General features: G+C 42.7%; 1 protein-coding gene across 2 annotated transcripts in view; it reads left to right on the top strand.

Moving 5' to 3' along the window:
* LOC115372715 (protein jagged-1a-like) overlaps window positions 1-13,782 on the top strand; it is a 40,749-nt gene extending 26,967 nt beyond the window's left edge. Inside the window, exons 14-26 of one of the 2 annotated variants that reach the window (XM_030071980.1) lie at window positions 1,524-1,688; window positions 2,681-2,794; window positions 3,456-3,569; window positions 3,838-3,951; window positions 5,999-6,115; window positions 6,714-6,741; window positions 7,036-7,121; window positions 8,301-8,414; window positions 8,677-8,786; window positions 9,425-9,655; window positions 10,093-10,224; window positions 10,650-10,800; window positions 11,910-13,782. In XM_030071980.1, coding sequence (XP_029927840.1) covers window positions 1,524-1,688; window positions 2,681-2,794; window positions 3,456-3,569; window positions 3,838-3,951; window positions 5,999-6,115; window positions 6,714-6,741; window positions 7,036-7,121; window positions 8,301-8,414; window positions 8,677-8,786; window positions 9,425-9,655; window positions 10,093-10,224; window positions 10,650-10,800; window positions 11,910-12,430 — 1,997 coding nt within the window. In that variant the 3' untranslated portion in view covers window positions 12,431-13,782. Of the gene's footprint in view, window positions 1-1,523; window positions 1,689-2,680; window positions 2,795-3,455; window positions 3,570-3,837; window positions 3,952-5,998; window positions 6,116-6,713; window positions 6,742-7,035; window positions 7,122-8,300; window positions 8,415-8,676; window positions 8,787-9,424; window positions 9,656-10,092; window positions 10,225-10,649; window positions 10,801-11,906 lie in introns of both variants that reach the window. The other variant, XM_030071193.1, reaches the window with a different exon arrangement.
* Window positions 13,783-21,991: the final 8,209 nt, after the last annotated feature.

Raw genomic sequence — 21,991 nt, 5'->3', positions numbered from 1 at the left:
ACACAAAGTTTATATTTCATAAAGATATGAACAGAGAACAGGAAGACAGTCTTAACGTCTAAGTGATAGATGATCAAAATCAGCATCGACTAACCCTTTGAAACTCAGCATCCTGTGGACGGGCTTTTATTTTGAAATTTCTTTCATCCTCTTAACAAAAGTCACTATTTCTTTTTTAATTTTTCAGGTGAGGGGGGTCAGTTTCTTTTGTAATATCACTTTTTAGGTAATTTTTATAATTTTTTGAAATGTCCACATTTTGTGGACATTTCTTGCACAAAAGTGACTTCAGTCTGGTTTCAAAGGGTTATTTTATGAGTCAATCAACATATTTAAAAAAAAAAAAAAAACTTCAAGTCTCAGCTGATGAACTTCAATCTACACTGCAAAAAGTCAAAATCTTACCAAGATTATTTGTCTTATTTCAAGTCAAAAATGTCTTATTTCTAGTCAAAATATCTCATTACACTTAAAATAAGACATGATCACCTCAGAAATAACTTGTCTTTAGACAATTTTCACTTGTTTCAAGTGAAAATCTACTTGAAACAAGAAACAAATTTTGCCAATGGAACAAGCAAATTTTTACTTGTAGTAAAAATTGAGATATTTTGACTAGAAATAAGACATTTTTACTTGAAATAAGACAAATAATCTTGGTAAGATTTTGACTTTTTGTAGTGTACATCTGGTTTACATCTGTCCCAGTCATTTTGCATGTTCATCAACTAATTGATTTAATTGAGTTATTTCAGTCGTGTATTGCATATTTAAAGTCGCTGTCACATTTTAAAGACTGAAGTGAAGTTTTGAAATTTGATATTTTTGGGGGAAATTATCTGGTGTGGTGTTTAAGGTTTTGTTAAAAAAAAAAATTGGCGTCTCTGTTTCCTGTTGAGAGTTTTTCCCATGCTTGGATCTGCATGTGACCGTCACAGATTCAGGTTGTGGCGCTGATAACTCTCCATACAGCCGCTCTGATCAGACTGCAGCCCAGCGTCACGGCCTCATTCTGTTGTTATAAAGTTTAAAGCTCTGCGTCGCTCGGCTGCCTCCTCCTTCATCCTGCTGCAGGTTCGGCATCGCGGTGCAACGCAGTCAACCTGCTGCCTGTTTGGTTAAAACCAGAAACCCAAGATCCAGCAGCAAATGAACTCCTCGGCCACTTTCCAAACGTCTGGAAGAGTCAACAGATCAGAGGCTCTCTAATCTGAGGCTGATCGAGTTAGGAGGTGAAGTCTTGGAAAAAGAAATTGAAGGAGGAAATTTGTGGGAAAACTGCATCTTCCTGCAGGACCAAACACACAGAGCGACAAAAAAAAAAAAAAAAAAAAAAAAAAAAAAAAAAAAAAAGTTATTTTGTCTCATGTTCATATTATTTTTTTTCTTCACAAAAGCTAAAAGCTTTGAATGTGCTGGCAGGATGCAGACTGAGGCTGGAAAAAGACGAAACAGAGTTTAGATTAGTGCTGGAAACGCAGAGCAGGGTGATCTCACGCCCCTTTGTCCCGCCCCCTCCACAGTGATTGACAGCTGCACGGTGGCGGTGGCGTCCAATAGCACGCCGGGCGGGGTGCGCTTGATCTCGTCCAACGTGTGCGGGCCGCACGGGCGCTGCCGCAGCCTGGCGGGGGGGCAGTTCAGCTGCGAGTGTGACGAGGGCTTCACCGGAACCTACTGCCACGAGAGTGAGCCACACACACACACACACACACACACACACACTTTGATCATCATCATGATAAAACAGTCTCTTTTGTCTGAGGACACCCTGTTTGTAACACGCATAAAATAATGTGTATAAAAAAATAATAAAAATATTAAACAATAAAAATGTAAATTATGTACAAAAAATATAAAAGCAATAATAAATAAAATATGCAAGAAAATCTATTTTTAAAAATTTATAAAATGAAATGAATTGTTTTATTTATTTTATTTTATTATTTATTTTATTTTATTTTATTTTATTTTATTTTGCTGCCTCTGTGAAGCACTTTGTAACGTGGGTTTTGGAAAGTGCTCAATAAATAATTAATAATTATTAATAATTCTTATTATCCTATTATTGTTATTATGAGAATAAGAACACACACCCAAACAGGCTCAGATTCTCAGTGCAGAATATATTTAAAAAAAAAAAAAAATTAATATAAAAAAAAAAAAAAAAAAAAAATGAGAACCACACACTTCTCTGTTGAAGTTTTTTTTTTTAAATTGGATATTTATTGGATTATTTGATTATGAATGAGATGTCTTTTTTCTTTTTTTGATGTTTACGGTCATGATTGAATGTAAATATGATGAATTATTTAACTGATGTTTTCTGACTATATCATTTTTTTTTGTAATGCATTTTTTGACATAGAGAAACCTCCTGTGGTGGTTGTTGTTAAATGAAGGTGATACACTGTCAGATTTAATTTTATAATTTTTGGTGAGTCTGTTGCCACAGTTTGAACTCGGATGAAACATGTTGGTGCTTAAATAATTAATATTCTAAAACTAGAAAAGAGAAATGAGTGTTTTTCTTGTTTTTGTTTTTTGTTTTTTGTTTTTTTAGCTGATTTCTGGTATCATTAGAGCAATCTGCTGTCTGCTCGCTGTTTATTTTGGATTAATTATAATAACAATAATAATAATAATAATAATACTGACCCATGCTCTCCCTCTCTTACAGACATTAACGACTGTGAGAGCGCCCCCTGTCAGAACGGAGGAACCTGCATCGACAAAGTCAGTCAGTACGAGTGCATCTGCGCCGAGGGATGGGAGGGGCCGACCTGCCACGACAGTAAGCCCCGCCCCCTCCTCCTCCTCCTCCTCCTCCTCCTCTTCATCACTCTAACGCCTCTGATCAGCACACAAGTTGATTATGTTACAGTGCCACAGTGGCCGGTGTCGGTACTGCAGTCAGACAGGACACGTTTGATGGCGGTGGTTCATCACTGTGAGATTAGCTGCTGACTTCCTCCTGTTGATTTGTTCAAGTTTTTCAAAATAAAAGTCTCAATAGTGATTTTTTTTTTTTTCACTCCTACCCATGTTGGTGTGTGAGGCCTGCTTAACCTGCAGTTCAGATAACTTGCCTTGAAATGCATTTAAATTTATAGTTTTGTTTGTATTACAGCCTCATGTATCTTTACACAACAACAATAATAGTAAGCAAGAAAAAAAAAGCTCTGGTATCAGATCTGTACCCGAAGCCCGGGTCCTGGAACTGGATCAGATCTGAAAAACATGGATCGGTGCATCTTTAATATGTTTAGTGGTGTTAGTGGTTTCAGTCCAGTAAAGCAGTCGAAAGTGTCTTTTAGGGTTGTTAGAGGCAGAGAGTGGGTCTCTGCAGAGGTTTAGCCTTTAACTCTCTCTTGTTACGCCGCGGTGTGTGTGTGGTTGGGTTTTGTTGCGTGCCTCCTGGTGGCTCAGTGCTGTCATCTTCTCTCCGCCCGCAGACATCGACGACTGCCGCTCGGCGCCCTGCCAGCACGCCGCCTCCTGCACCGACCTCGTCAACGACTTCTCCTGCGACTGCACCAACGGCTGGAAGGGCAAGACCTGCCACTCCAGTAAGCCCCACCCACCCACCTGCGTGTGTGTGTGTGTGTGTGTGTGTGTGTGAGTGAGTTCATGACCACGCATGTCGAGCTCTGTGCGTTCAGTTTGAAAATCCTTTCCTATTGGCTTGGACCCCCAGGTGACTTGTGTGTTCAGACTGAAGGTCAAAGGTCACTGGATTCTTGTTGCCAGGCAACAAGACTCCTTTTTTTTTTTAAATCAGCTCCTTTAACTGAAGGGGTGTGTGTGTGTGTGTGTGTGTGTGTGTGTGTGTTTCAGGGGAGAGCCAGTGTGACGAGGCGACCTGCAACAACGGAGGAACCTGCTACGACGAAGGAGACGCCTTCAAGTGTCTGTGCGCCGCCGGCTGGGAGGGCGCCAGCTGCAACATCGGTCAGTAGCTCCGCCCCTCAGAACGCACCACAAACTTTAACTCAGTGAAAACGTGGCGGATTATCCCTTTAAAGTCCCCGTGAAGTGACCTCACATGACCTGTACCTCCTTAAACAGTGACATCATCATCCTGCTCCAGTGGCTGTAAATTAAAATTTCAGCCAATCAAACATCACGCCCAAACTTCCTGTTTCGCATCAAATCAAGACAGTAAGAGTCCGTTTCATGGGGGCTTTAAAGGAAGAAAGCAGGAAGTGTGTTTTGTTTTTGTGTCACGTTCAGTTTCGGGCTCTGTCCGTGCTCTGGGGTGTGTTTCTCAAACCGAGGCTGAAAAAGTAAAAAGATGACACTTCACAAAGCTGATCAGAGAGCAGCCGTAGGTTTATATCAGCCTGGTGTTCTCACTCTGCCTCCTGATGCTGGGTCAGTTTCATCAGCGACATCACTTCCCTCCCTCTTCTTCTTCTTCTTCTTCTTCTTCTTCTTCTTCTTCTTCTTCTTCTTCTTCTTCTTCTTCTTCCACAAATTGGCTTCTTATAATTTTGTTTAATTCAGTTTTATTTATTTATATAGCCCAGAATCACAAATTACAAATTTGTCCCAAAGGGCTTTACAGGAGATACGACATCCTCTGTCCTTAGACCCTCACATCCTATTGGCTATATTCCCTGTGCAGAACTCACAAATCTGCCTTTTATTATTTTTATATTATTTTTATATTCATGTTAGGACTGAAGTTGGATGAATTTTCAACAAACACAAACTTAGAACTTTGTGGGTTTTTTTTGCTAACCTTAAAAGTGTGTCTATGGCAGCCAGTCCCTATGGTAAGTCATAATTATGAGGCAAAAAGTCATGATGAGGTAAAAAAAAAAAAAAAAAAAAGTCATAAAGATAAGATAAAAAGTCATAATGATGAGATAAAAAAAAGTCATAATGATGAGATAAAAAGCCATAACAAAGACATCAAAAGTTATAATGGTGAGATAAAAAGTCATAATGATGAGGTAAAAAGTCAATGGAAAGGTAAGTCATAATGGTGAGATAAAAAGTCGTGGTGAGGTAAAAAGTCACAATGAAGAGACAAGTCATAATGAAGATATAAAAGTCATAACGGAGAGGCAAAAAGTCATAATGAAGAGATAAAAAGTCACAATGGTGAGGTAAAAAGTCACAATGGAGAGATAAGTCAATGATGAGGTAAACAGTCATAATGATGAGATAAAAAGTCACAATGATGAGATAAAATGTCATAATGATGAGAGAAAAAGTCATAACAAAGAGGTCAAAAGTTATAATGGTGAGATAAAAAGTCATAATGATGAGGTAAAAAGTCAATGGAAAGGTAAGTCATAATGGTGAGATAAAAAGTCGTGGTGAGGTAAAAAGTCACAATGAAGAGATAAAAAGTCATAGTGGTGAGGCAAAAAGTCATAATGAAGAGACAAGTCATAATGAAGATATAAAAGTCATAACAGAGAGGCAAAAAGTCATAATGAAGAGATAAAAAGTCACAATGGTGAGGTAAAAAGTCACAATGGAGAGATAAGTCAATGATGAGGTAAACAGTCATAATGATGAGATAAAAAGTCACAATGATGAGATAAAAAGTCACAATGATGAGATAAAATGTCATAACGATGAGATAAAAAAGGCATAATGATGAGAGAAAAAGTCATAACAAAGAGGTCAAAATTTATAATGGTGAGATAAAAAGTCATAATGATGAGGTAAAAAGTCATAATGAAGAGATAAAAAGTCATAATGATGAGATAAAAAGTCATAATGAAGAGATAAGTCCTGGACTCTCATCATTTTGACTTTTTATCTCAGAATTCTGTCTCACCATGAGGGTGTTTTAATGTTTGTTGAAGTTTGTTTTTGTGCCTCGGTTTGAGAAACACGTGGGAGTGAACCTGAACACGTCTCATCACGTTCCCTTGGCTGTTCCTCAGCGACTCAATGTGCTGTGTTGTGTGTTGTGTGTGGTGTGTGTGTTGTGTGTTGTGTGTGTTGTGTGTGGTGTGTTGTGTGTTGTGGGTTCCAGCCAAGAACAGCAGCTGCCTGCCGAGCCCCTGTGAGAACGGAGGAACCTGCGTGGTGGATGGAGACTCCTTTAGCTGCGTGTGCAAGGACGGCTGGGAGGGCGCCACCTGCAGCCACAGTGAGTTACTGCACGCCACGAGTTTATTCACAGAGCGCGTCTGGCAGAGAGCTTCACAAGAGGACAGCAGAGGAGATCAGATTTAAAGTTACAGTGAGAAATAAAGAAATAAAACAACAATAAACACCAGGGGACACGGACAGAGTGACAGCCAATCAACATCAGGGAGCAGACATCAGTGATCTGGACAATAAAGTCAAAATAAAGTCATATAAAGGCAATAAATTCTCTTTACAGAAAATAATGTCAGGATCCTGAGAATAAAGTCACAAGTCTAAAAAGACTTTAATCTCAGAATTTTTAGATTCTATTTTTTTTTTTTTTTTAGAATTTTTTACTTTAATATGAGAATTCTGAGATTAATCTCTTATCTCATTTTCTCATTTTTTTGTTTTGGCCCTAATCCTCCTCCGTTCAGACCTGTGTGTGTGCAGTGTGTTTGGGGTTTCCTGTAGCTGTTTGGTTTCTGAGACGTTTTCAGGTCCAGACGTCCTCACCTGGACAAACCAAACCCACCTGATCGTGTTTGTCCTGAACGCAGCTTCAGTGCCTTCAGCCTCATGTGACCTTTCTTTTCTTTTTTTGTCTCATTTTCCAGACACCAATGACTGCAGTCCACACCCCTGGTAAGTCCAACCAGTGTGTGTGTGTGTGTGTGTGTGTGTGTCGCTCCATGAGAGACAACACACCGTTATTTAAAAAACAAAAAATACAGTTCCTGTGATTTGGACGTTGTAGTTGTGATGTCAGGGATATTTATAATAACTGTTCAGCCCAAATACAATAAATGTTTTTCTCGATGATGGGAACAAAAAATGTCACGAGGCAGCAGTGCACAGTGTGTGGAGTGTGTGTGTGTTTGTGTGTGACTCACCCTGCTGTGTGTGTGTGTGTGTGTGTGTGTGTGTGTGTGTTCACAGCTACAACAGCGGCACGTGTGTGGACGGAGAGAACTGGTATCGGTGTGAATGTGCGGCGGGGTTCGCCGGGCCGGACTGCAGGATCAGTGAGTGACGACCTTTGACCTTCCTCTGCACCTCCACCTGCCTCATCTGACTCTCTCTCTCTCTCTCTCTCTCTCTCTCTCTCTTTCTCTGTCAGACTGAACTGAAAATCCTCTCTGGAAACTAAACTGAGCTGAAAACAAAAATTAGCAACGAAATAAAAATAAAAACTGAGAGAAAAGTACAAAATCTGGGTTGAAAGAGATCGTGTGACCTTGTCATTTGTACGTTGTTTCCTCCTTTGAGCTCGTTAGTGCCTCCGCTGGCGGTGCGTCTTCATCACTTTGTACTTTGACACGGACATTTCTGTTGATCAAAGATACATGTGGTTGATTCGAGGTTTGATAATGCATGTTGATTAAAGGTAAAATGTAAAGTAAAATAAATCGCTTTAAGCTGTTGTATTAGCAGGTAATAACTAACTAACTCTCTATAATATTTTAAACTGATTCCAGTGAGTGTTATCCCTTACGAAGCAAAAATATATTGCAATATATTGGAAAATATCATGTGATATATTAGATAATACATTTCCATATATGGGAACTAGTCTGTATATTTTCCAATATATTGCAATATCTGATAATATGTGCAATTACTTATGTATTATTCCATATATTAAAATTATATGTTTCACCAATATATTATTCCATGTATTGCTAAGACATTTTCAAATACATAACTTATAAATTTATTGTAATTCCATATATTAAATGTAATATATTGTAATATATTATAATATATTTCATGTAATATATTGGTAAATATATTTTCTTTCCATAAGGGATATCTGTCCACACACTCTGATGTGACTGTAGTGGATATTTTAGTGTTTCGCATGAATAAATGAATCCTTTCTTTTTTTTTTTTTACTGTGAAATACAAAGCGCCCGTGCAGGACGGTCGCTGCCTGTAGCGGCAAAGCGTCCGCCGAGCGGCAGGCGGAGGCTTCATGTCCGTCTTTCTTTGTGTCTCTGCTGCCTCTCGTGTTTCTCCGTCGCCGGCGGGACCGTCCGTCCTCGTCTCCGGTTTCAGTCTAAAAACTAAAAGAACAGGACCGACTGGTTCTGACTGCCCCCGTCGCCGAGGACACGCAGATTCATTTACTGAGGATCAGATCAGGAAGAGCCGGGGGGGGCGGGTCTCACCACGGCGCTCAAACCGCCTCTTTTCCCTTTCAGACATCAACGAGTGCCAGTCGTCGCCCTGCGCCTTCGGCTCCACCTGCCTGGACGAGATTAACGGCTACCGCTGCCTCTGTCCGCCGGGACGCACCGGCCGCCGCTGCCAGGAAGGTAAAACCTCACCTTGTCCTGTGTTATGACATCCTACATATCCCAGCATGCATCAGCAGAAGTGTGGAACAGCTTTAGAAATTAATTGGGAAAGTCAGGGGGTGACAGGCTGATTTTTTTGTTGTAAACCTTTGGGCCTTTGAGACAGTGGGCAGGGATTTTTGCATCAAAATCAATGTAAACTGATGTCAGCCTGTGTGTGTGTGTGTGTGTGTGTGTGTGTGTGTGTGTGTGTGTGTGTGTGTGTGTGTGTGTGTTGCAGTGGCTGGCAGGCCCTGTGTGGTGGCAGGCCTGGTGGCTCTGGATGGCAGCAGGTGGACTGAAGACTGCAACAGCTGCCAGTGTCAGAACGGACGAGTCAGCTGCACCAAGGTACCGATCACAGTTTTATTCAACACACACACACACACACACACACACACACACACACACACACACACTACTGTATCTCTGCTTGCCAGCACAAGCTATGTTTCCATTGAGCCAGTCTCTGCACAAGTACAAGCTTTGATTTTGGAACAAAGAAAATGGAAAAAATGCAAAATGCTTGAGATCCAATAGTCAGATGTGGATCTACTTTTCATTAGTTTACCTGTCATTTGCCACTGACACACAGATATATTGTGTGTAGCTCGGCCTGGCCCAGTCAGTATCCCTCCACCTCTCACATGATGACTTGATGCAGTTTTACTGATGAGTTTTTTCTAAGGTTTTGTTGAATTAATCAACACTTTGATCAGAGTCTGCACAAGAATGCCTGAGTGTTTTTTACTGTCTTGTGGTGTAAAGGCTGTTTTAGAGACAGTGAATACTTTGAGATTTGGGGTGTTTTAGGCATGAAAACGGTCATATTCATGAAGATTTTAGAATTTGATATTTGCAGAATGTATCTCCCCTACACAGAGTATTTTTATCGGCCTTCAGAATAGCCTTCAGATTGTCTCAGTTGAGAAGTGCAGGTGTTGCAGGTGTGGCCCGAGCTAACGTCCTGTGCTGATTGGTTCCTCCAGGCTTGGTGCGGCCCCCGGCCCTGCAGCCTGCAGGCCAAGAGCCGCGGCGCCGACTGCCCCGCCGGCCAGACCTGCGTGGCCGTGCGGGACGAGCACTGCTTCGTCAAGCCCTGTCCCAGCCAGGGCGAGTGCTGGAGCCCGAGCCGCCACACCCCGGCCACCACCAGGTGCCACCCGGACGGCAGCTGCGCCAACGTCACCTTCACCTTCAACAAGGACATCATGGCAAAGGTCGGTCCAGGAGAAAACTCAGAGCTCCTGCCTTGCTTGTATAAAGCTGAATAATGTATAGGACAGGCAAAAGTCTTGGGGCTTCAGTCTATTCCTTTTTTCGGTCATTCATCAAAGAGTACTCTATATTTTTGTGCGTAATGTATTTGTGAGTAATGTATTCTTTGTGGAACGGTTCTGTACGCTGTCTAGTTTTCAGAGTAGAGGCAGATCACTCTCAGTTGATTCCCTCAGTAGAAACTCTGAGCTCAGATTCCAGATCAGATTCCAACATGTTGAGGCTTTCTGCCCCTATGAGCAATGACAAAAAACAAAAGTAGAACAGCAACAGGGTTTTCTTGGCAGCTTCCATCACACTGAGCATCTGACTCATCGCATGTTGTTTTGACAAGTGATATATGTGAATAACATTTGTCGTCCTGGTTTTGGCGTTGCAGGGAGTGACAGTGGAGCAGGTTTGTCGCGAGCTGAGGAACCTCTACATCGTGAAGAACCTGTCATCTGACTCATCCGTCTCCATGACCTGCGAACTGTCGCTCAGCGCCAACAACGAGATCCACGTCGCCATCGTAAGTCTCGCTCTCATCATACTGCAAGAAGGAAATTCAATTGGTAATTTCTAGACCTTAAAAAGGTTTGGCTCTTGCACCAAAATTATAGTTTGACCACATTTGCAGACATTTGGTATTAGCTGTGGTGCAGAATAATGTCCCTTTTGACAAATTAGATGAAAGAAGTCTGAATTTCTGAAATGGAAAAGCAGGAAACTGGTGGTTTGAAAAGGTTTATATAGACGAGAGCATCAGAGGAGCGTTTAGAGGAATATCACAGCCACCATCTCAAATCAAGTCTGAGACAGCGAGTGTTTGTAAGAGCAGATCTAATCTGAATGACCATCATGTTGGGTCAGTTTGCAGTAGAGAGCAGCAAGAAAGCTATTTATCTGAAAATGCCACAGATTTAGCAGTCATCTAATCAATACTTAACTTTTCAGTCCACTGATGAGCAGCGGAGGGGCGTGGCGTTCGTCAAGGAGATCACAGACCGGATCATGGATCTGGTCAGCAAGAGGAATGCCAACAGCAGCATCATCAGCGCCATCGTCGAGGTTCGCATCCAGAGACGCCAGAGCCGCGACTCCGACGGTGAGAAGCGATTTCATGTAACCGCTGTCTCAAAATGCCAATATTTAAAGTCTAAAAACACTGGAGTCATATATACACATCAAACATTTATTATGCTGTATGTTTCTGGGTCATTTCTGATTCATTAGACAGTCACAGTACAGAGAGACAGGAAACAGTGGGGCAAGGGGTGATAAAGTCCCTGGGTAATTATAATTTCAATAATCAATTAATCATTTAAGTCATTAACCAAATTAAAATACCAACCATTGTCTCCGTTCATATCTTTATAACATTAATACTTTCTCTGATCACTCCCATGAGGCTTTGTTATAAATGACTATTCTTTATGCAGTTATTTATTCGATTAATCAGAATGGTAATATTTGAATGAATCGACATTGAAAATAATCATTAGTAGCCAGCTGTTTTTGATTTGATTATTACTGAGAGAAAATGGATGTCATTGAAGCCACTCTAACTCCTTCATGTTTTACAGAGCTCATATTAATACCATTCGCATGTGTGTTGACATAAAAAGATTGATCAATTTTTCCATCAGTTATCTTAATTAACAATGTCATCAGCATAACTGATTATGTTAGGAGATTAGTGCCTCTCGTTTCAAATCCTACTTCTGTCCCGTTCAGTTCATTTCACTGAATTTCCAGATGTGTCAGACATATGTTGAGTGTTGTGTGAATTCATATTTTAACATGATGACACAGGACATCCTGCTAGCTCAGCTGGTAGAGCGTGTGCCTCTTATCAGGGCTGAGTCCTGATGGCAGCCTGACTTCAGATCTGACTACAGGCCTTTCGCTGCATGTCGTCCCCTCGCTCTCCTTCACCTTTTCTGTCTCTCTCTACTGTCACTATCAAATAAAGCAGAAATGCCAAAAACATTATCTTTAAAAAAAAAAACAAAACAAAAAAAAAAACAGCATGATACATACGTTCATAACTGAGGACCATAGAGGTTTTAGATGTTTATCTGCTGTAAAATGACGATTGAACACCCGACTGCCAACTGTCCTTGCTATCAAAACATTTCAAAACCTGAATGAATGTTTCTTTGATGAATGACTTGAGTCCATCACTGACCTCCGTCTCTCTCCCCCGTCCAGCAGACCGCCTCGTGCCGCTGCTGGTCTCCGTGGTGATCATCGTCTGGGCGATGGCGGTGGCCTCAGTGCTGCTATGGTGTGTGAGGCGGCGGAGGAAGCAGAGCACCCACACGGGCGTCAGCACCCAGGCGGCGTCTCCGCTGGCGCCCGCCGTCGAGGACAACAACGCCGTGAACAACGGCGTCAGCAACGCCCGTGAGACGCTCAACCACATCAAGAACCCCATCGAGAAAAACCCGAGCAGCCTGCAGCACCAGCTGCTGCTGCACCACCACTACGAAGACAAGAACTCCATCAACGCCAAGATCAGGAAGTCGGACACCGGGAGCCAATCGGACGAGGAGGAGGCGGAGAGGAGGCTGCAGAAGTCGAGGTACCCCCGGGCGCCGGCGTACACGCTGGTGGACTGGGAGGAGCGACCGACGCAGCACCCAACAGGAAAACCCCCCCACTGGACTAGCAAACAGGACAACAGGGAGGTGGAGTCGGCTCAGAGCGCCAACAGGATGGAGTACATCGTATAGCCAACGGGCTCAACATGGAGATCACAGTCCCCCTAGTGGTGGAAAACTGTCATGTTTCGTCATTTTTTTGTTGGTTATTTTTGTAGTTTTTTTTTTATTATTATTATTGAAAAATTCGAGATGAATTGTTTCCTGGTTTAATTTATGTTTTGACAAGCTGGCTGACACTGGGATGAACAGTCCGCTGTGGTTGGCTGGATCTGGGTACTGCACTCGCGTCTCGCCGGGGGCCGGGGGAGTTCGAGGACGTTGCCGTTTGCGTAAACGGCGAGCTCGCGACATTCGTGCCGGAACGTCACTACGTTCAGCCTGCAAGCCGCTGTCGGAAACTCTGCAAAGCATTCCCAGTAGCCTCCTGTGCACGGTCCACATCTCTCAGCGGAGAATGTTTGGTAATTGAATGTGCTGCTGCAGTGCCGCACCACAGCACCTATCAAATTAAAAAATTCAGATTATTTATTTTTGTTTTTCATTTTTTCGGGGCAGGTTGAGTCTGTCAGCAGTTGCTGCCAATATGAAGAATTTAAGTGTCCGTGTAGAATGTTTCTGTATAGATGTGTAAATATTTTTTAATTAATCATTGTGTATATTTGATTTATTAACTTAATAATCAAGAGCCTTAAGATATCATTCCTTTTTTTAATTTAAATGCATTGTTTAGAGTTGAAGGTTTTACGGCTTTGTAAGCTTCCGACTTCCTTTCTCTTGATGGAAATATTGTGTTGATATATTTTTCGTCAATGCCAAAAGTGTTCTTGAAAGAATGATTTATTTTTAGCAATTGGAATGGGCATTTTTGTGCCTAAACAAACTGTTTTGTACATTTTCTGTTGTATGATAATGTTTTGTTGGCATGTTTGCAAGGCTGTTTTTTGTAAGTACTTAAATGTAAATGGGCAGGGGGCGGGGTTACGCGCTTGGGGCGGAGACTGAAAACACTGCTGCAGGGTCATTTTATAAAAACCAACATGGTGGCAGACATATTGCTTGCTACTGAAAATAATTTTTTCAAGGGAACATAATTTTTTGTAGCTTAAGGTTTTTGTACAATGTAGTAAAAAGAGTCAAGCACAGCAGCGAGGGGGTGGTGGGTCGCCCGCTATGTTTTTAGCTGAGTGGGTAAATCTGTGGGGTGAGGCCCTCGAAAAGAGCAGTAAGAGCAGTGCACAAGACGAGATGCCCTCTGATTGGACAACAAAGCACAGCTGTGAAAACGTATGATTTCAGTTGATTTACCCCTTTTAGTTCACAATGGAAGAATTGGAAAATTTACCAAAATGTACGTTTCACTCGAGATGTTTTGGTTTTTTTGGGACCTTGAGAAATAAAAGTCATTGTGTTTGTTCCTGGCAGCACTTTCCTGTTTTATTCTGAGTGTATTTCTTATGTTTATTAGAAATAGTTTGTCCTGTGTGAATTGCCCAAACAGTCTTGAGACCAGTGGATAATGAGCAGAAACGGGGCTTCCTGTTTGAAACAAGACCAGAGTCCTGTATGTTTGAGCAGGGAGTTGTCCATATCTAATGTTCTGGCCTATGCATTGTGATTTACATTTCATATTTAGGGGCACTGTCAAACTTTAAACAACATGGAATGATCAAGTTTGTTCCAAAGGACCACAGATAGCACACAAACATCAGGCCGACGCAGGCTGTAGGTCTGATGTTGGTTCCATCAGAGTTCTACTATCGATGGTCTGGGCACCTTGAGCTGGTCTCCAGACTACATCAGGACGGGGTGGGGAAGACATCAGAGACTGACACATCGGTCTAATGTGCTGATGAGAATTAGATTGTGGACCCGTCTGGGTTCGGACAAAACTTTAGAAATAACATTGAGGTCAGGTTCAGTCACATCAGTGTTAAACTCCACTGTAAGATAAATAAAAATTATGGACCTACTGTCTGTTCTGGAGTTTACGTGAAGGCAACACGTAGGCTATTTCAGGTGGTAAATATAACCTAGTGATGGAGGATGAGCAAAATCTCGGGTTCAGATCGGGTTTGGACAAAAATGTGCAACTTGCTCCACAGACTACTGAGAATCCTGCTTAGCGATGACAAAAATATCATCAAATCAGTTGATCCGTTTGTTGATTGAACACGAGGCCCATGTTTGTTTGTGCTGTTGGGGATATTAGTGCCACAGAAAAAAAAGTCAGTTCCAAACATTTAGTCAAGCCATAGTGCTTCTTTTAAAGTGAATACATGAATTTTTTACCTGTATGGATTCTGCCATGTCAAGTAAGCTAACAGTCTGGGCTACAGTGTTGTTGTTGTTGTTGTTTAGACACAAAACAACACAACAGATTAATATTCATGGCGGGTCGAAAGGATGGCATGGAAATTTTTCAGGGTGGCAGATGGATGGATGGATGGATGGATGGATAGAAAGAAGCTAGCGAGCAAACACCATAAAATGTTTGGATACAGACCCACCGGCTTGACACACTCATTATCCTAATTCTTCAGAGTTGGAAATTAAACATTACCTTACACAGTGGCATTCTGATGCCATATTTTACCTGTACTAGGTAGTAAGTTATGGCTGGACTGCATATAAAACTCTTCATGGGACCACTCTTATGCGGACAATACCCAACTCCTATTGCTCCAGCCACACGACCGCGCAGTCTCGGCCTGAATGCCTCGCTGATGTCTCTGCATGGATAAGGAGCGCCACCTTCAGCTCAACCTGTCAAAGCCCAAGCTCCTCGTCTTCCCGCCAGTCCCTCTGTCATGGCTCACTCATGTCGATTCACCCTGAACAACATCAGGAGAATCAGACCACACTTGTGTGAACCTGCAGCTCAAATCCTGGTCCAGGTGCTTGTGGTTCCTGCAGCTCCTTCGATGGTGGTGTGTCTGGTCATCAAATTCAAGTCCTTGACTCTCTGCTGCCTACAGAGCAGCAACCAGACTTGCTCCTGCCCACCTGGACTCCCTCCTCCAGGTGTTCGCTCCCTCCACCATGCAGCGACGCCTGGAGCCTCCAGCACAGCAAGGCCCTGAACCAACAGCTGGACTCTGCTCCTCTGTGGTTCCTCTGGTGGGACGAGCCACCAAACTCCATACAAGTCCTTCGCAGTCTTTAAGGCTAAAAACCAGCTCTTAAGGGAACACCTGCTCACCTGATGGACTGTATAATCCAAAAAATATATACAGGGCGTCCACAAAGTCTCTTTACAATTTAAAAAATCTATTACAAAAGCAACTGATCAGATTTGTTCTATGTGCTCAGTGGTTATCAACATTTTTAATCACATTGCATTTGTGTATTTCAGGTACCCTGTTGATGAAATAGGTTCTGTTAAATAAACCCCTAAAAAATGACTACAGGATTGGCAGGGATAGCCCAGTTCCCTGGCCACCTCGTTCACCAGATATCCCCCCTGCCCTTCTTTCTATGGGGTTCTGTTAAAGATATGGTGTATGGAACAAAGATACGGGACATCAGTGACCTGAAGCTAAAGATCACTGATGCCGTTGCCACCATTGATGAGGCTCTGCTACAGCCAACATGGCAAGAAATCGAGTCCCGTCTTGATGTGCTTCATGCAACTAATGGTGCCCATATAGAGGTGGATTAAATGAGGCAAAAAAACTTCAATATCTACTCCTCATTTTGTAATAATTTCCACACATTTGTCTATTAATTTGCTTTTGTAATAAATTTGTTAAATAGTAAAGAGACTTTATGGACACCCTGTATATATTTTCTGTCTCTATTCTCTCTATACTTCCCCTCTTTGCACTGCCTTGTAGCTCCTCTGTCCTCTGAACCAGAGATTTATGGCCCTTGATGTTGTTCTCTCCCTAACAGATCTTTGCTTGCGGTGTATAAAAATCTCATATTTATGTCACTTCGGATAAAAGCATCTTCGGAATGTGAATTATAATTGTAATGAGATTGGCTTCTTCGTCTCCTTGCTCCTAAGATTAGAAACGTCTGTAAAACTGAAACTGCAGTCTGTGCATATCTGGTGCCTGTATACGCCTTATCAGACACACAGGAACATTTATTGTATCGTATATTTGTGCGAGGTCGATGGTGGCCGTGTTGAATTCGTCCTCTGAGGCTGTGACTTCCTGTTTCCACGATATTTTGGACGCGGAAAGAGAGGCGTTCCCACCGGGTTCAGATGTGTTTTGGTGGCAGTTTCCGGGCCAGAGGCTTCGGTGTGTCGCCCTCTCGACCCAGACGGCCCGGTCGATGAGAGAGCGGCATGCGGGACAGAGGACACTTTGTCTCCGGGCCCGGCTCGCCGCGTCTCCGCAGACACGTGAGGGTGTTTACAGAGGCCGGCACACAGCACAAATAAACAGCATGAGACCTGCGCTCCAATGAGTTTCTGCAGGAATCTCTGTCCCGAGAATCCCCGACATCCAACATAACAAACAAAACAAGAAAGGGGAAAAAAAGAAAAAGACAGAGAGAGAGAAAGAGAAAGAGAAAGAGGGGGGTTGCAGCTTTTTCCTCGCCACAGCGCTGTTGTTCCAAACAGGCTGAGTCTGTGTGGTCCATTCAGACGGGACAGCATATGTGCATTTTTCTGCTCTTATGCAAACTCGGTCATGTGAAGCTGGAGGAGGGGGGAGAAGGAGGGGGGCAGTGGGGGGGAGGGGGGGGGGGATCCAGGAGCAGGAGGAGACGCTCCCCGGGAGGTGGTGGGGGGGAACAGCAGTGGCTCATGGGATTGATGGAGTGTGTGGCTGATAAGCTGACCGGTGTTTTACTGTGTGTTCCTGCCCTGAGACCTTGAGGAATTCCCTCGTCCTCCTTCATGTCGCTCTCTCTCTCTGGGTCTCTCTCTCTCTCTTTCTCTGTCTCTCTCTCTCTCTCTCTCTCTCTCTCTCTCTCTCTCACTCTCTCTCTCTCTCTCTCTCTCTCCTCTCTCTCATGCATTCCCCTTTTCCTTCAGCTGGTAGGAATCTAATGGTGTAGAATCTGCATGTGTGTATAAGATAAGATAAGATAAGATAAGATAAGATATTCCTGTATATGTGTGTGTGTGTGTGTGTGTGTGTGTGTGTGTGTTAACCACCTGAAACCTAGAAGGTGCTCAAAATTGTTATTTTAAATTAAAAAAAAAAAAAATGAGTTACATAAATAAAAATAATACATATAAGTTATATAACACTTTTCATAAAATGGAGTTCAATACTTTACGCAAAATATTAAAAATGCTCAACAAGCTTTACCAAAAAAAAAAAAATTAATAAACTTAGAAAAATATTTTTAATAATAGAAAAAAAATGGAAAAAAGTAAAACTATTTACATTAAAAAAGTTGGACAAAGTAAGATATAAAAAATACATTTGCAAGTACAATACACAAAAAATACAAATAAAACATTTAATTAATATTTTAAGTGTTGGAAAAATTAAGACAGTTGAAAATACTGTTTCTACATTGTTATGAGAGAGAGACAGACAGACTGCAGCTTCATGAGTCAAAGTAATGACTTTTTAATTTTTTTTTATGAAAGGGATTTTTTGCTTCTGGTTTGAGGGCGTTAAGGAGCTGCGGGCGCTGACAGAGCGATCACAGGCTGCCCGCCGCTTCACAGAAAAACCCAGAAACACTAAACGTGTCTCTGTGGAGTTTCTCTGGCAGCACAAAAATCACAGCTGAAGAAAATATATAATAATATCATCTGCTGGCATCTTCACTTCAGAAAATATTATTATTACTGGCCCTCAAACACACACACTGTGGTCACTTTACCACACACACACACACACACACACACACACATACATGCACACACTTGCAATCACACATACACACACACACACACACACACACACACACACACACACATGCGCACACACACAAACAAATACACACAAAGGCACACAGCAGGCAATGGAGTAGACATAAAGGACCAGTTCACCCAAATTACAAAAAAAAAAAAGATTTATGTCTTTAATTATATCATTTTAATAATTATATACTTTTCATGTCATTCTTATTGATCTATTTGTTTATTTATTGTTTAATGTATTTTCATTATTATTAATAGTAGTAGCAGTAGTAGATAGATAGATAGATAGATTTTTATTGTCATTGCACAATCATATACGTATAATAATGCAACGAAATTAGGGCTCAGTCCTTTCGGTGCAGGGGAGAATAGAAAGCATCGTGCATTCTGCTAGTTGAATAGCCAAGTCCAGTAATAGATGGCTGCAGCCATGTCTCTGTTATCAGAAAAAATTCAACAGTCAAGGAAACACTTGTTGGGTGTGCAAGCACAGTTCGTCATCCCGTGTTCGCCATGGACCTGGCGCTGGAAAAAGCTGGGAGGCGGCGGCCCAAAGGGCTGTCCTTTCAGCCGTGTCAACGCACCGGCCCTGCAGCCTCGGCGTCCTCCGGAATGTCCTGGCAGCGATGAAAGTCCGGTGAAATTGGCATCCAGCAGCGCAATCCCAAGCTCAAAAGGTCCTGATAACTGTTGTTTCCTTTGCTTGTTTACGTTTCCTCCTGGACTTGTCACTGGGAAGAACTATCCACGGAGACCCCGGTGTTCTAACGGCGTCCTCCGGAATGTCCTGGTAGCGATGAAAGTCCGGTGAAAATGGTACCTCGCAGCACAATCCCAAGCTCAAAAGGTGCTGACGACTGTACGCGTACATTGCCCAACATAAGGTGGTGTTTTAAGCTAAAAACACAACCGTTCACACATACAAAAACATATAATACGGCACCGAGAGTGGAGAGCTGTAGCCGCTGCGTCTATGCGCGCTGCCATGGCAAGTAGTGGTGGTGGTTAGGGATGCACCGAAATGAAAATTTGTGGCCGAAACCGAAAAAAATTAATCACTTGGCTGAAAACTGAAAACGGTTGTTCAGTTTTTTATTTATTTTGCCTTTTTTTTTTTTTTTACTATTGCATAAATAATAAAAAAAAAATGGCTGATCAAAGCAAAATCGCTTAATGCGCGCAGCGTGATTACCGGTGAATGGCCTCGTTGTGCAATCACTAATCAACCATGCCGTCTGTGTCGCTGTCCATGGTGCTGCTGCAGCCGCGTATAAAAAAAAAGTTGATTTATAATCAAAGGTATATATGGCAGTCTGTGTGCACCGCGCACCTGTCAGATCCAGCACACCTGAACGAGTGGCCACAGCCATCCGGGTGGATGCGGCACCGGCACCGGCCGGCATCAGGTGGGCCGGCCGGTGCCGGTGCCGCATCCACCCGGATGAATGTGGCAGCCAGCTGACATGCCGCTCCGGCTGTCAGTTGGACGCTTTCTGAAGTTACCTCCGAAACTGTCAAGGTAAATAAACATCCCTTAACCTGTGTCTGATTAAAAGAAACAAAAACGTATTTTAGTTAAAAGGAAGACAAGATGAATGTATTTGAACTATATTGATTTATGATGATGTCGGACCATACCTGTTGTCTTATTTCAACGTGATGATGTGCGACCGGGGACAATTGTGCTTGGGCGCGTTTGGGCTTTAGTTAATGTGAGTGCAGGCCAGCCGGGGACTGGGGAGGGGGGGGGGGGGGGGGGGGGGGGGGGGGGGGGGGGGGGGGGGGTTTGTTTTAGCACGATACGGAGCAAACGGCCCCTCTAGATATTTCAGCAGAACACACTTTGCAAATGGCCCTTCTTCTGTCATTCTCTGAAATACTGCCACCCCGCCGACATCTTGATTGTTGTCACTGTCACTCACTGATTGCAACATCAAAACACGCCGCCTTGCGTTTCACCTGTTCCACCGAAAGCCGAAAGTGTTTTTTTTTTTTTTTTTTTTTTGCTATTTTCGGCCGAAATTTTTCGGTTACAGAAATTTCGGTGCACCCCTAGTGGTGGTAGTAGTATTAGTACTAGTATTTGTATTTGTATTGTTATTGGTATTATTTCTGATTTACCAGTATTTACCAGTAATTTTTCATTTTTTGTTTTTGAAAGAAATCAAGTGACTTTGCTCAGGTCTGAAGGGATTAATTTAAAATAAATAAATAAATGAATAAATAAATAAAGGTGATTCTTTGAACAGGATGCTTTAATCTGCTCTCAGTCTCTGACCAACTCTCACAACACAAGACGAGCAAAACCAGCTTCTCCCTCTCCGGTCTGAGGCTCACAGGCGCAAACCAACAGGGTCTCAGCTTCAGGGGGAAACACACTTTTATTTTGAAGGAACAGGTGGCTGAGAGAGGATGTTTAGAGATTTGTTTTATTGGTTGAAATTTTAATTTAAGGCCACAGTCACTGTTTAAGACCCTCTGTTTGACAGGCAGTAGAGGTCACGTGAGGTCATTCCATCTGGACTTTAAAAAAGTACCATGAAATAAACTATTATTTGTTTGTTTTATTTTATTTGATCAAGTTTTCATTTAAATCTGCATGTTACTTTGCCAGTGATTTGGTGGCCCGGTTGCGATACCCTCTCAACCCTCTACAAAAATGTAACTAAGTTGTGAAAAATGTTGACAAAGATGTAAAATCATTTCTGACCAAAGCTCCTCTCTGCTCTGACTGCTGATGTTGAAAATGTGGCAGACAGGGGGCGCTGTGGGCATCACTTTTGGTGTCCTCATCCTGAAGGGAAATTTTTCTGTCTCTTGTCCCCCCAAAAAGGAATTGGAAGGTCCGGTCTGCCAGCAGAAAATAGTTCCCAATGAAAACCCCCGCCCCGCAGGCTGTGGACTGGGTCGGGTATCTGTGTCATTGTTCTTGGAAAGAGCTGTTGCTGTTGAGCTTTTCAAATGTACATTTCTGACAAAACAAAACAAAAAAAAAATCCCCATCCAGCCTCGTTGCATCAGGACGAAGGGAAAGTGGAAACCTCGCCAAATCACACAGAAGCGATCTGGACAGATAGACTGTTCTGTAGGAGGAAGTGAGAAGACATCTTTTTTCATTTTGGGCGAACTGATCCTTTAACAGATCCCCCGTGTGTGTGTGTGTGTGTGTGTGTGTGTGCTTCAGAGAGGACAAACACAAGCCCCGTGTCCAACAGCGATGGTTTTCACGGTCCAGGTGGTGAAACCGGAGCCTCCGTGTTCTCGCTGGTTCAAAGCGGAGCGAACGCGGCGGTGATGCTGAACGCCCGCCCGCCGCCTCCGGGACGTTCCTCTGATCCGCCAGGGAAACCCGAGTCGAGCTGTGCTGAGAGAGGAGAGGGGCTGGCAGAGGCCTCGGCTCGGTGCGAGGTTCAGCTCCCCTCTGAGGAACGACGAGGAACCAGAGTGAAACCAGAACTTCTGCACGTTCTGTTCCAGAAGAAAATACGATTCAGTCCCACGGACACTCGAGTCAAAAACCAAAGCAGCGCAGAAACATAACTGTGCTGAACATCATGTGCCCTGGTGGGGAAAAACATGCAGGGAGGGGGCAGAAATACCAAAAAAAAGAAAAAACTTAAAAAAAAACAAACAAACAAAAAAAAACATGTGAAAAACATGTGAAATACACCATACGTGGTTTTGGAACACCTGATCCACAAACACATGTAATTTAATTATTTCACATGTGATTTTCATGGTAGTTTTTTCACATGTGCACATTTTTGCACATTGGTACTTAGATCTTTAGATCT

Source organism: Myripristis murdjan, chromosome 1, assembly GCF_902150065.1.
Source record: "Myripristis murdjan chromosome 1, fMyrMur1.1, whole genome shotgun sequence".
Lineage (NCBI taxonomy): Eukaryota > Metazoa > Chordata > Actinopteri > Holocentriformes > Holocentridae > Myripristis > Myripristis murdjan.
The sequence above is the reverse complement of the archived record's forward strand: the minus strand, read 5'-3'. Positions and strand labels throughout refer to the sequence as shown.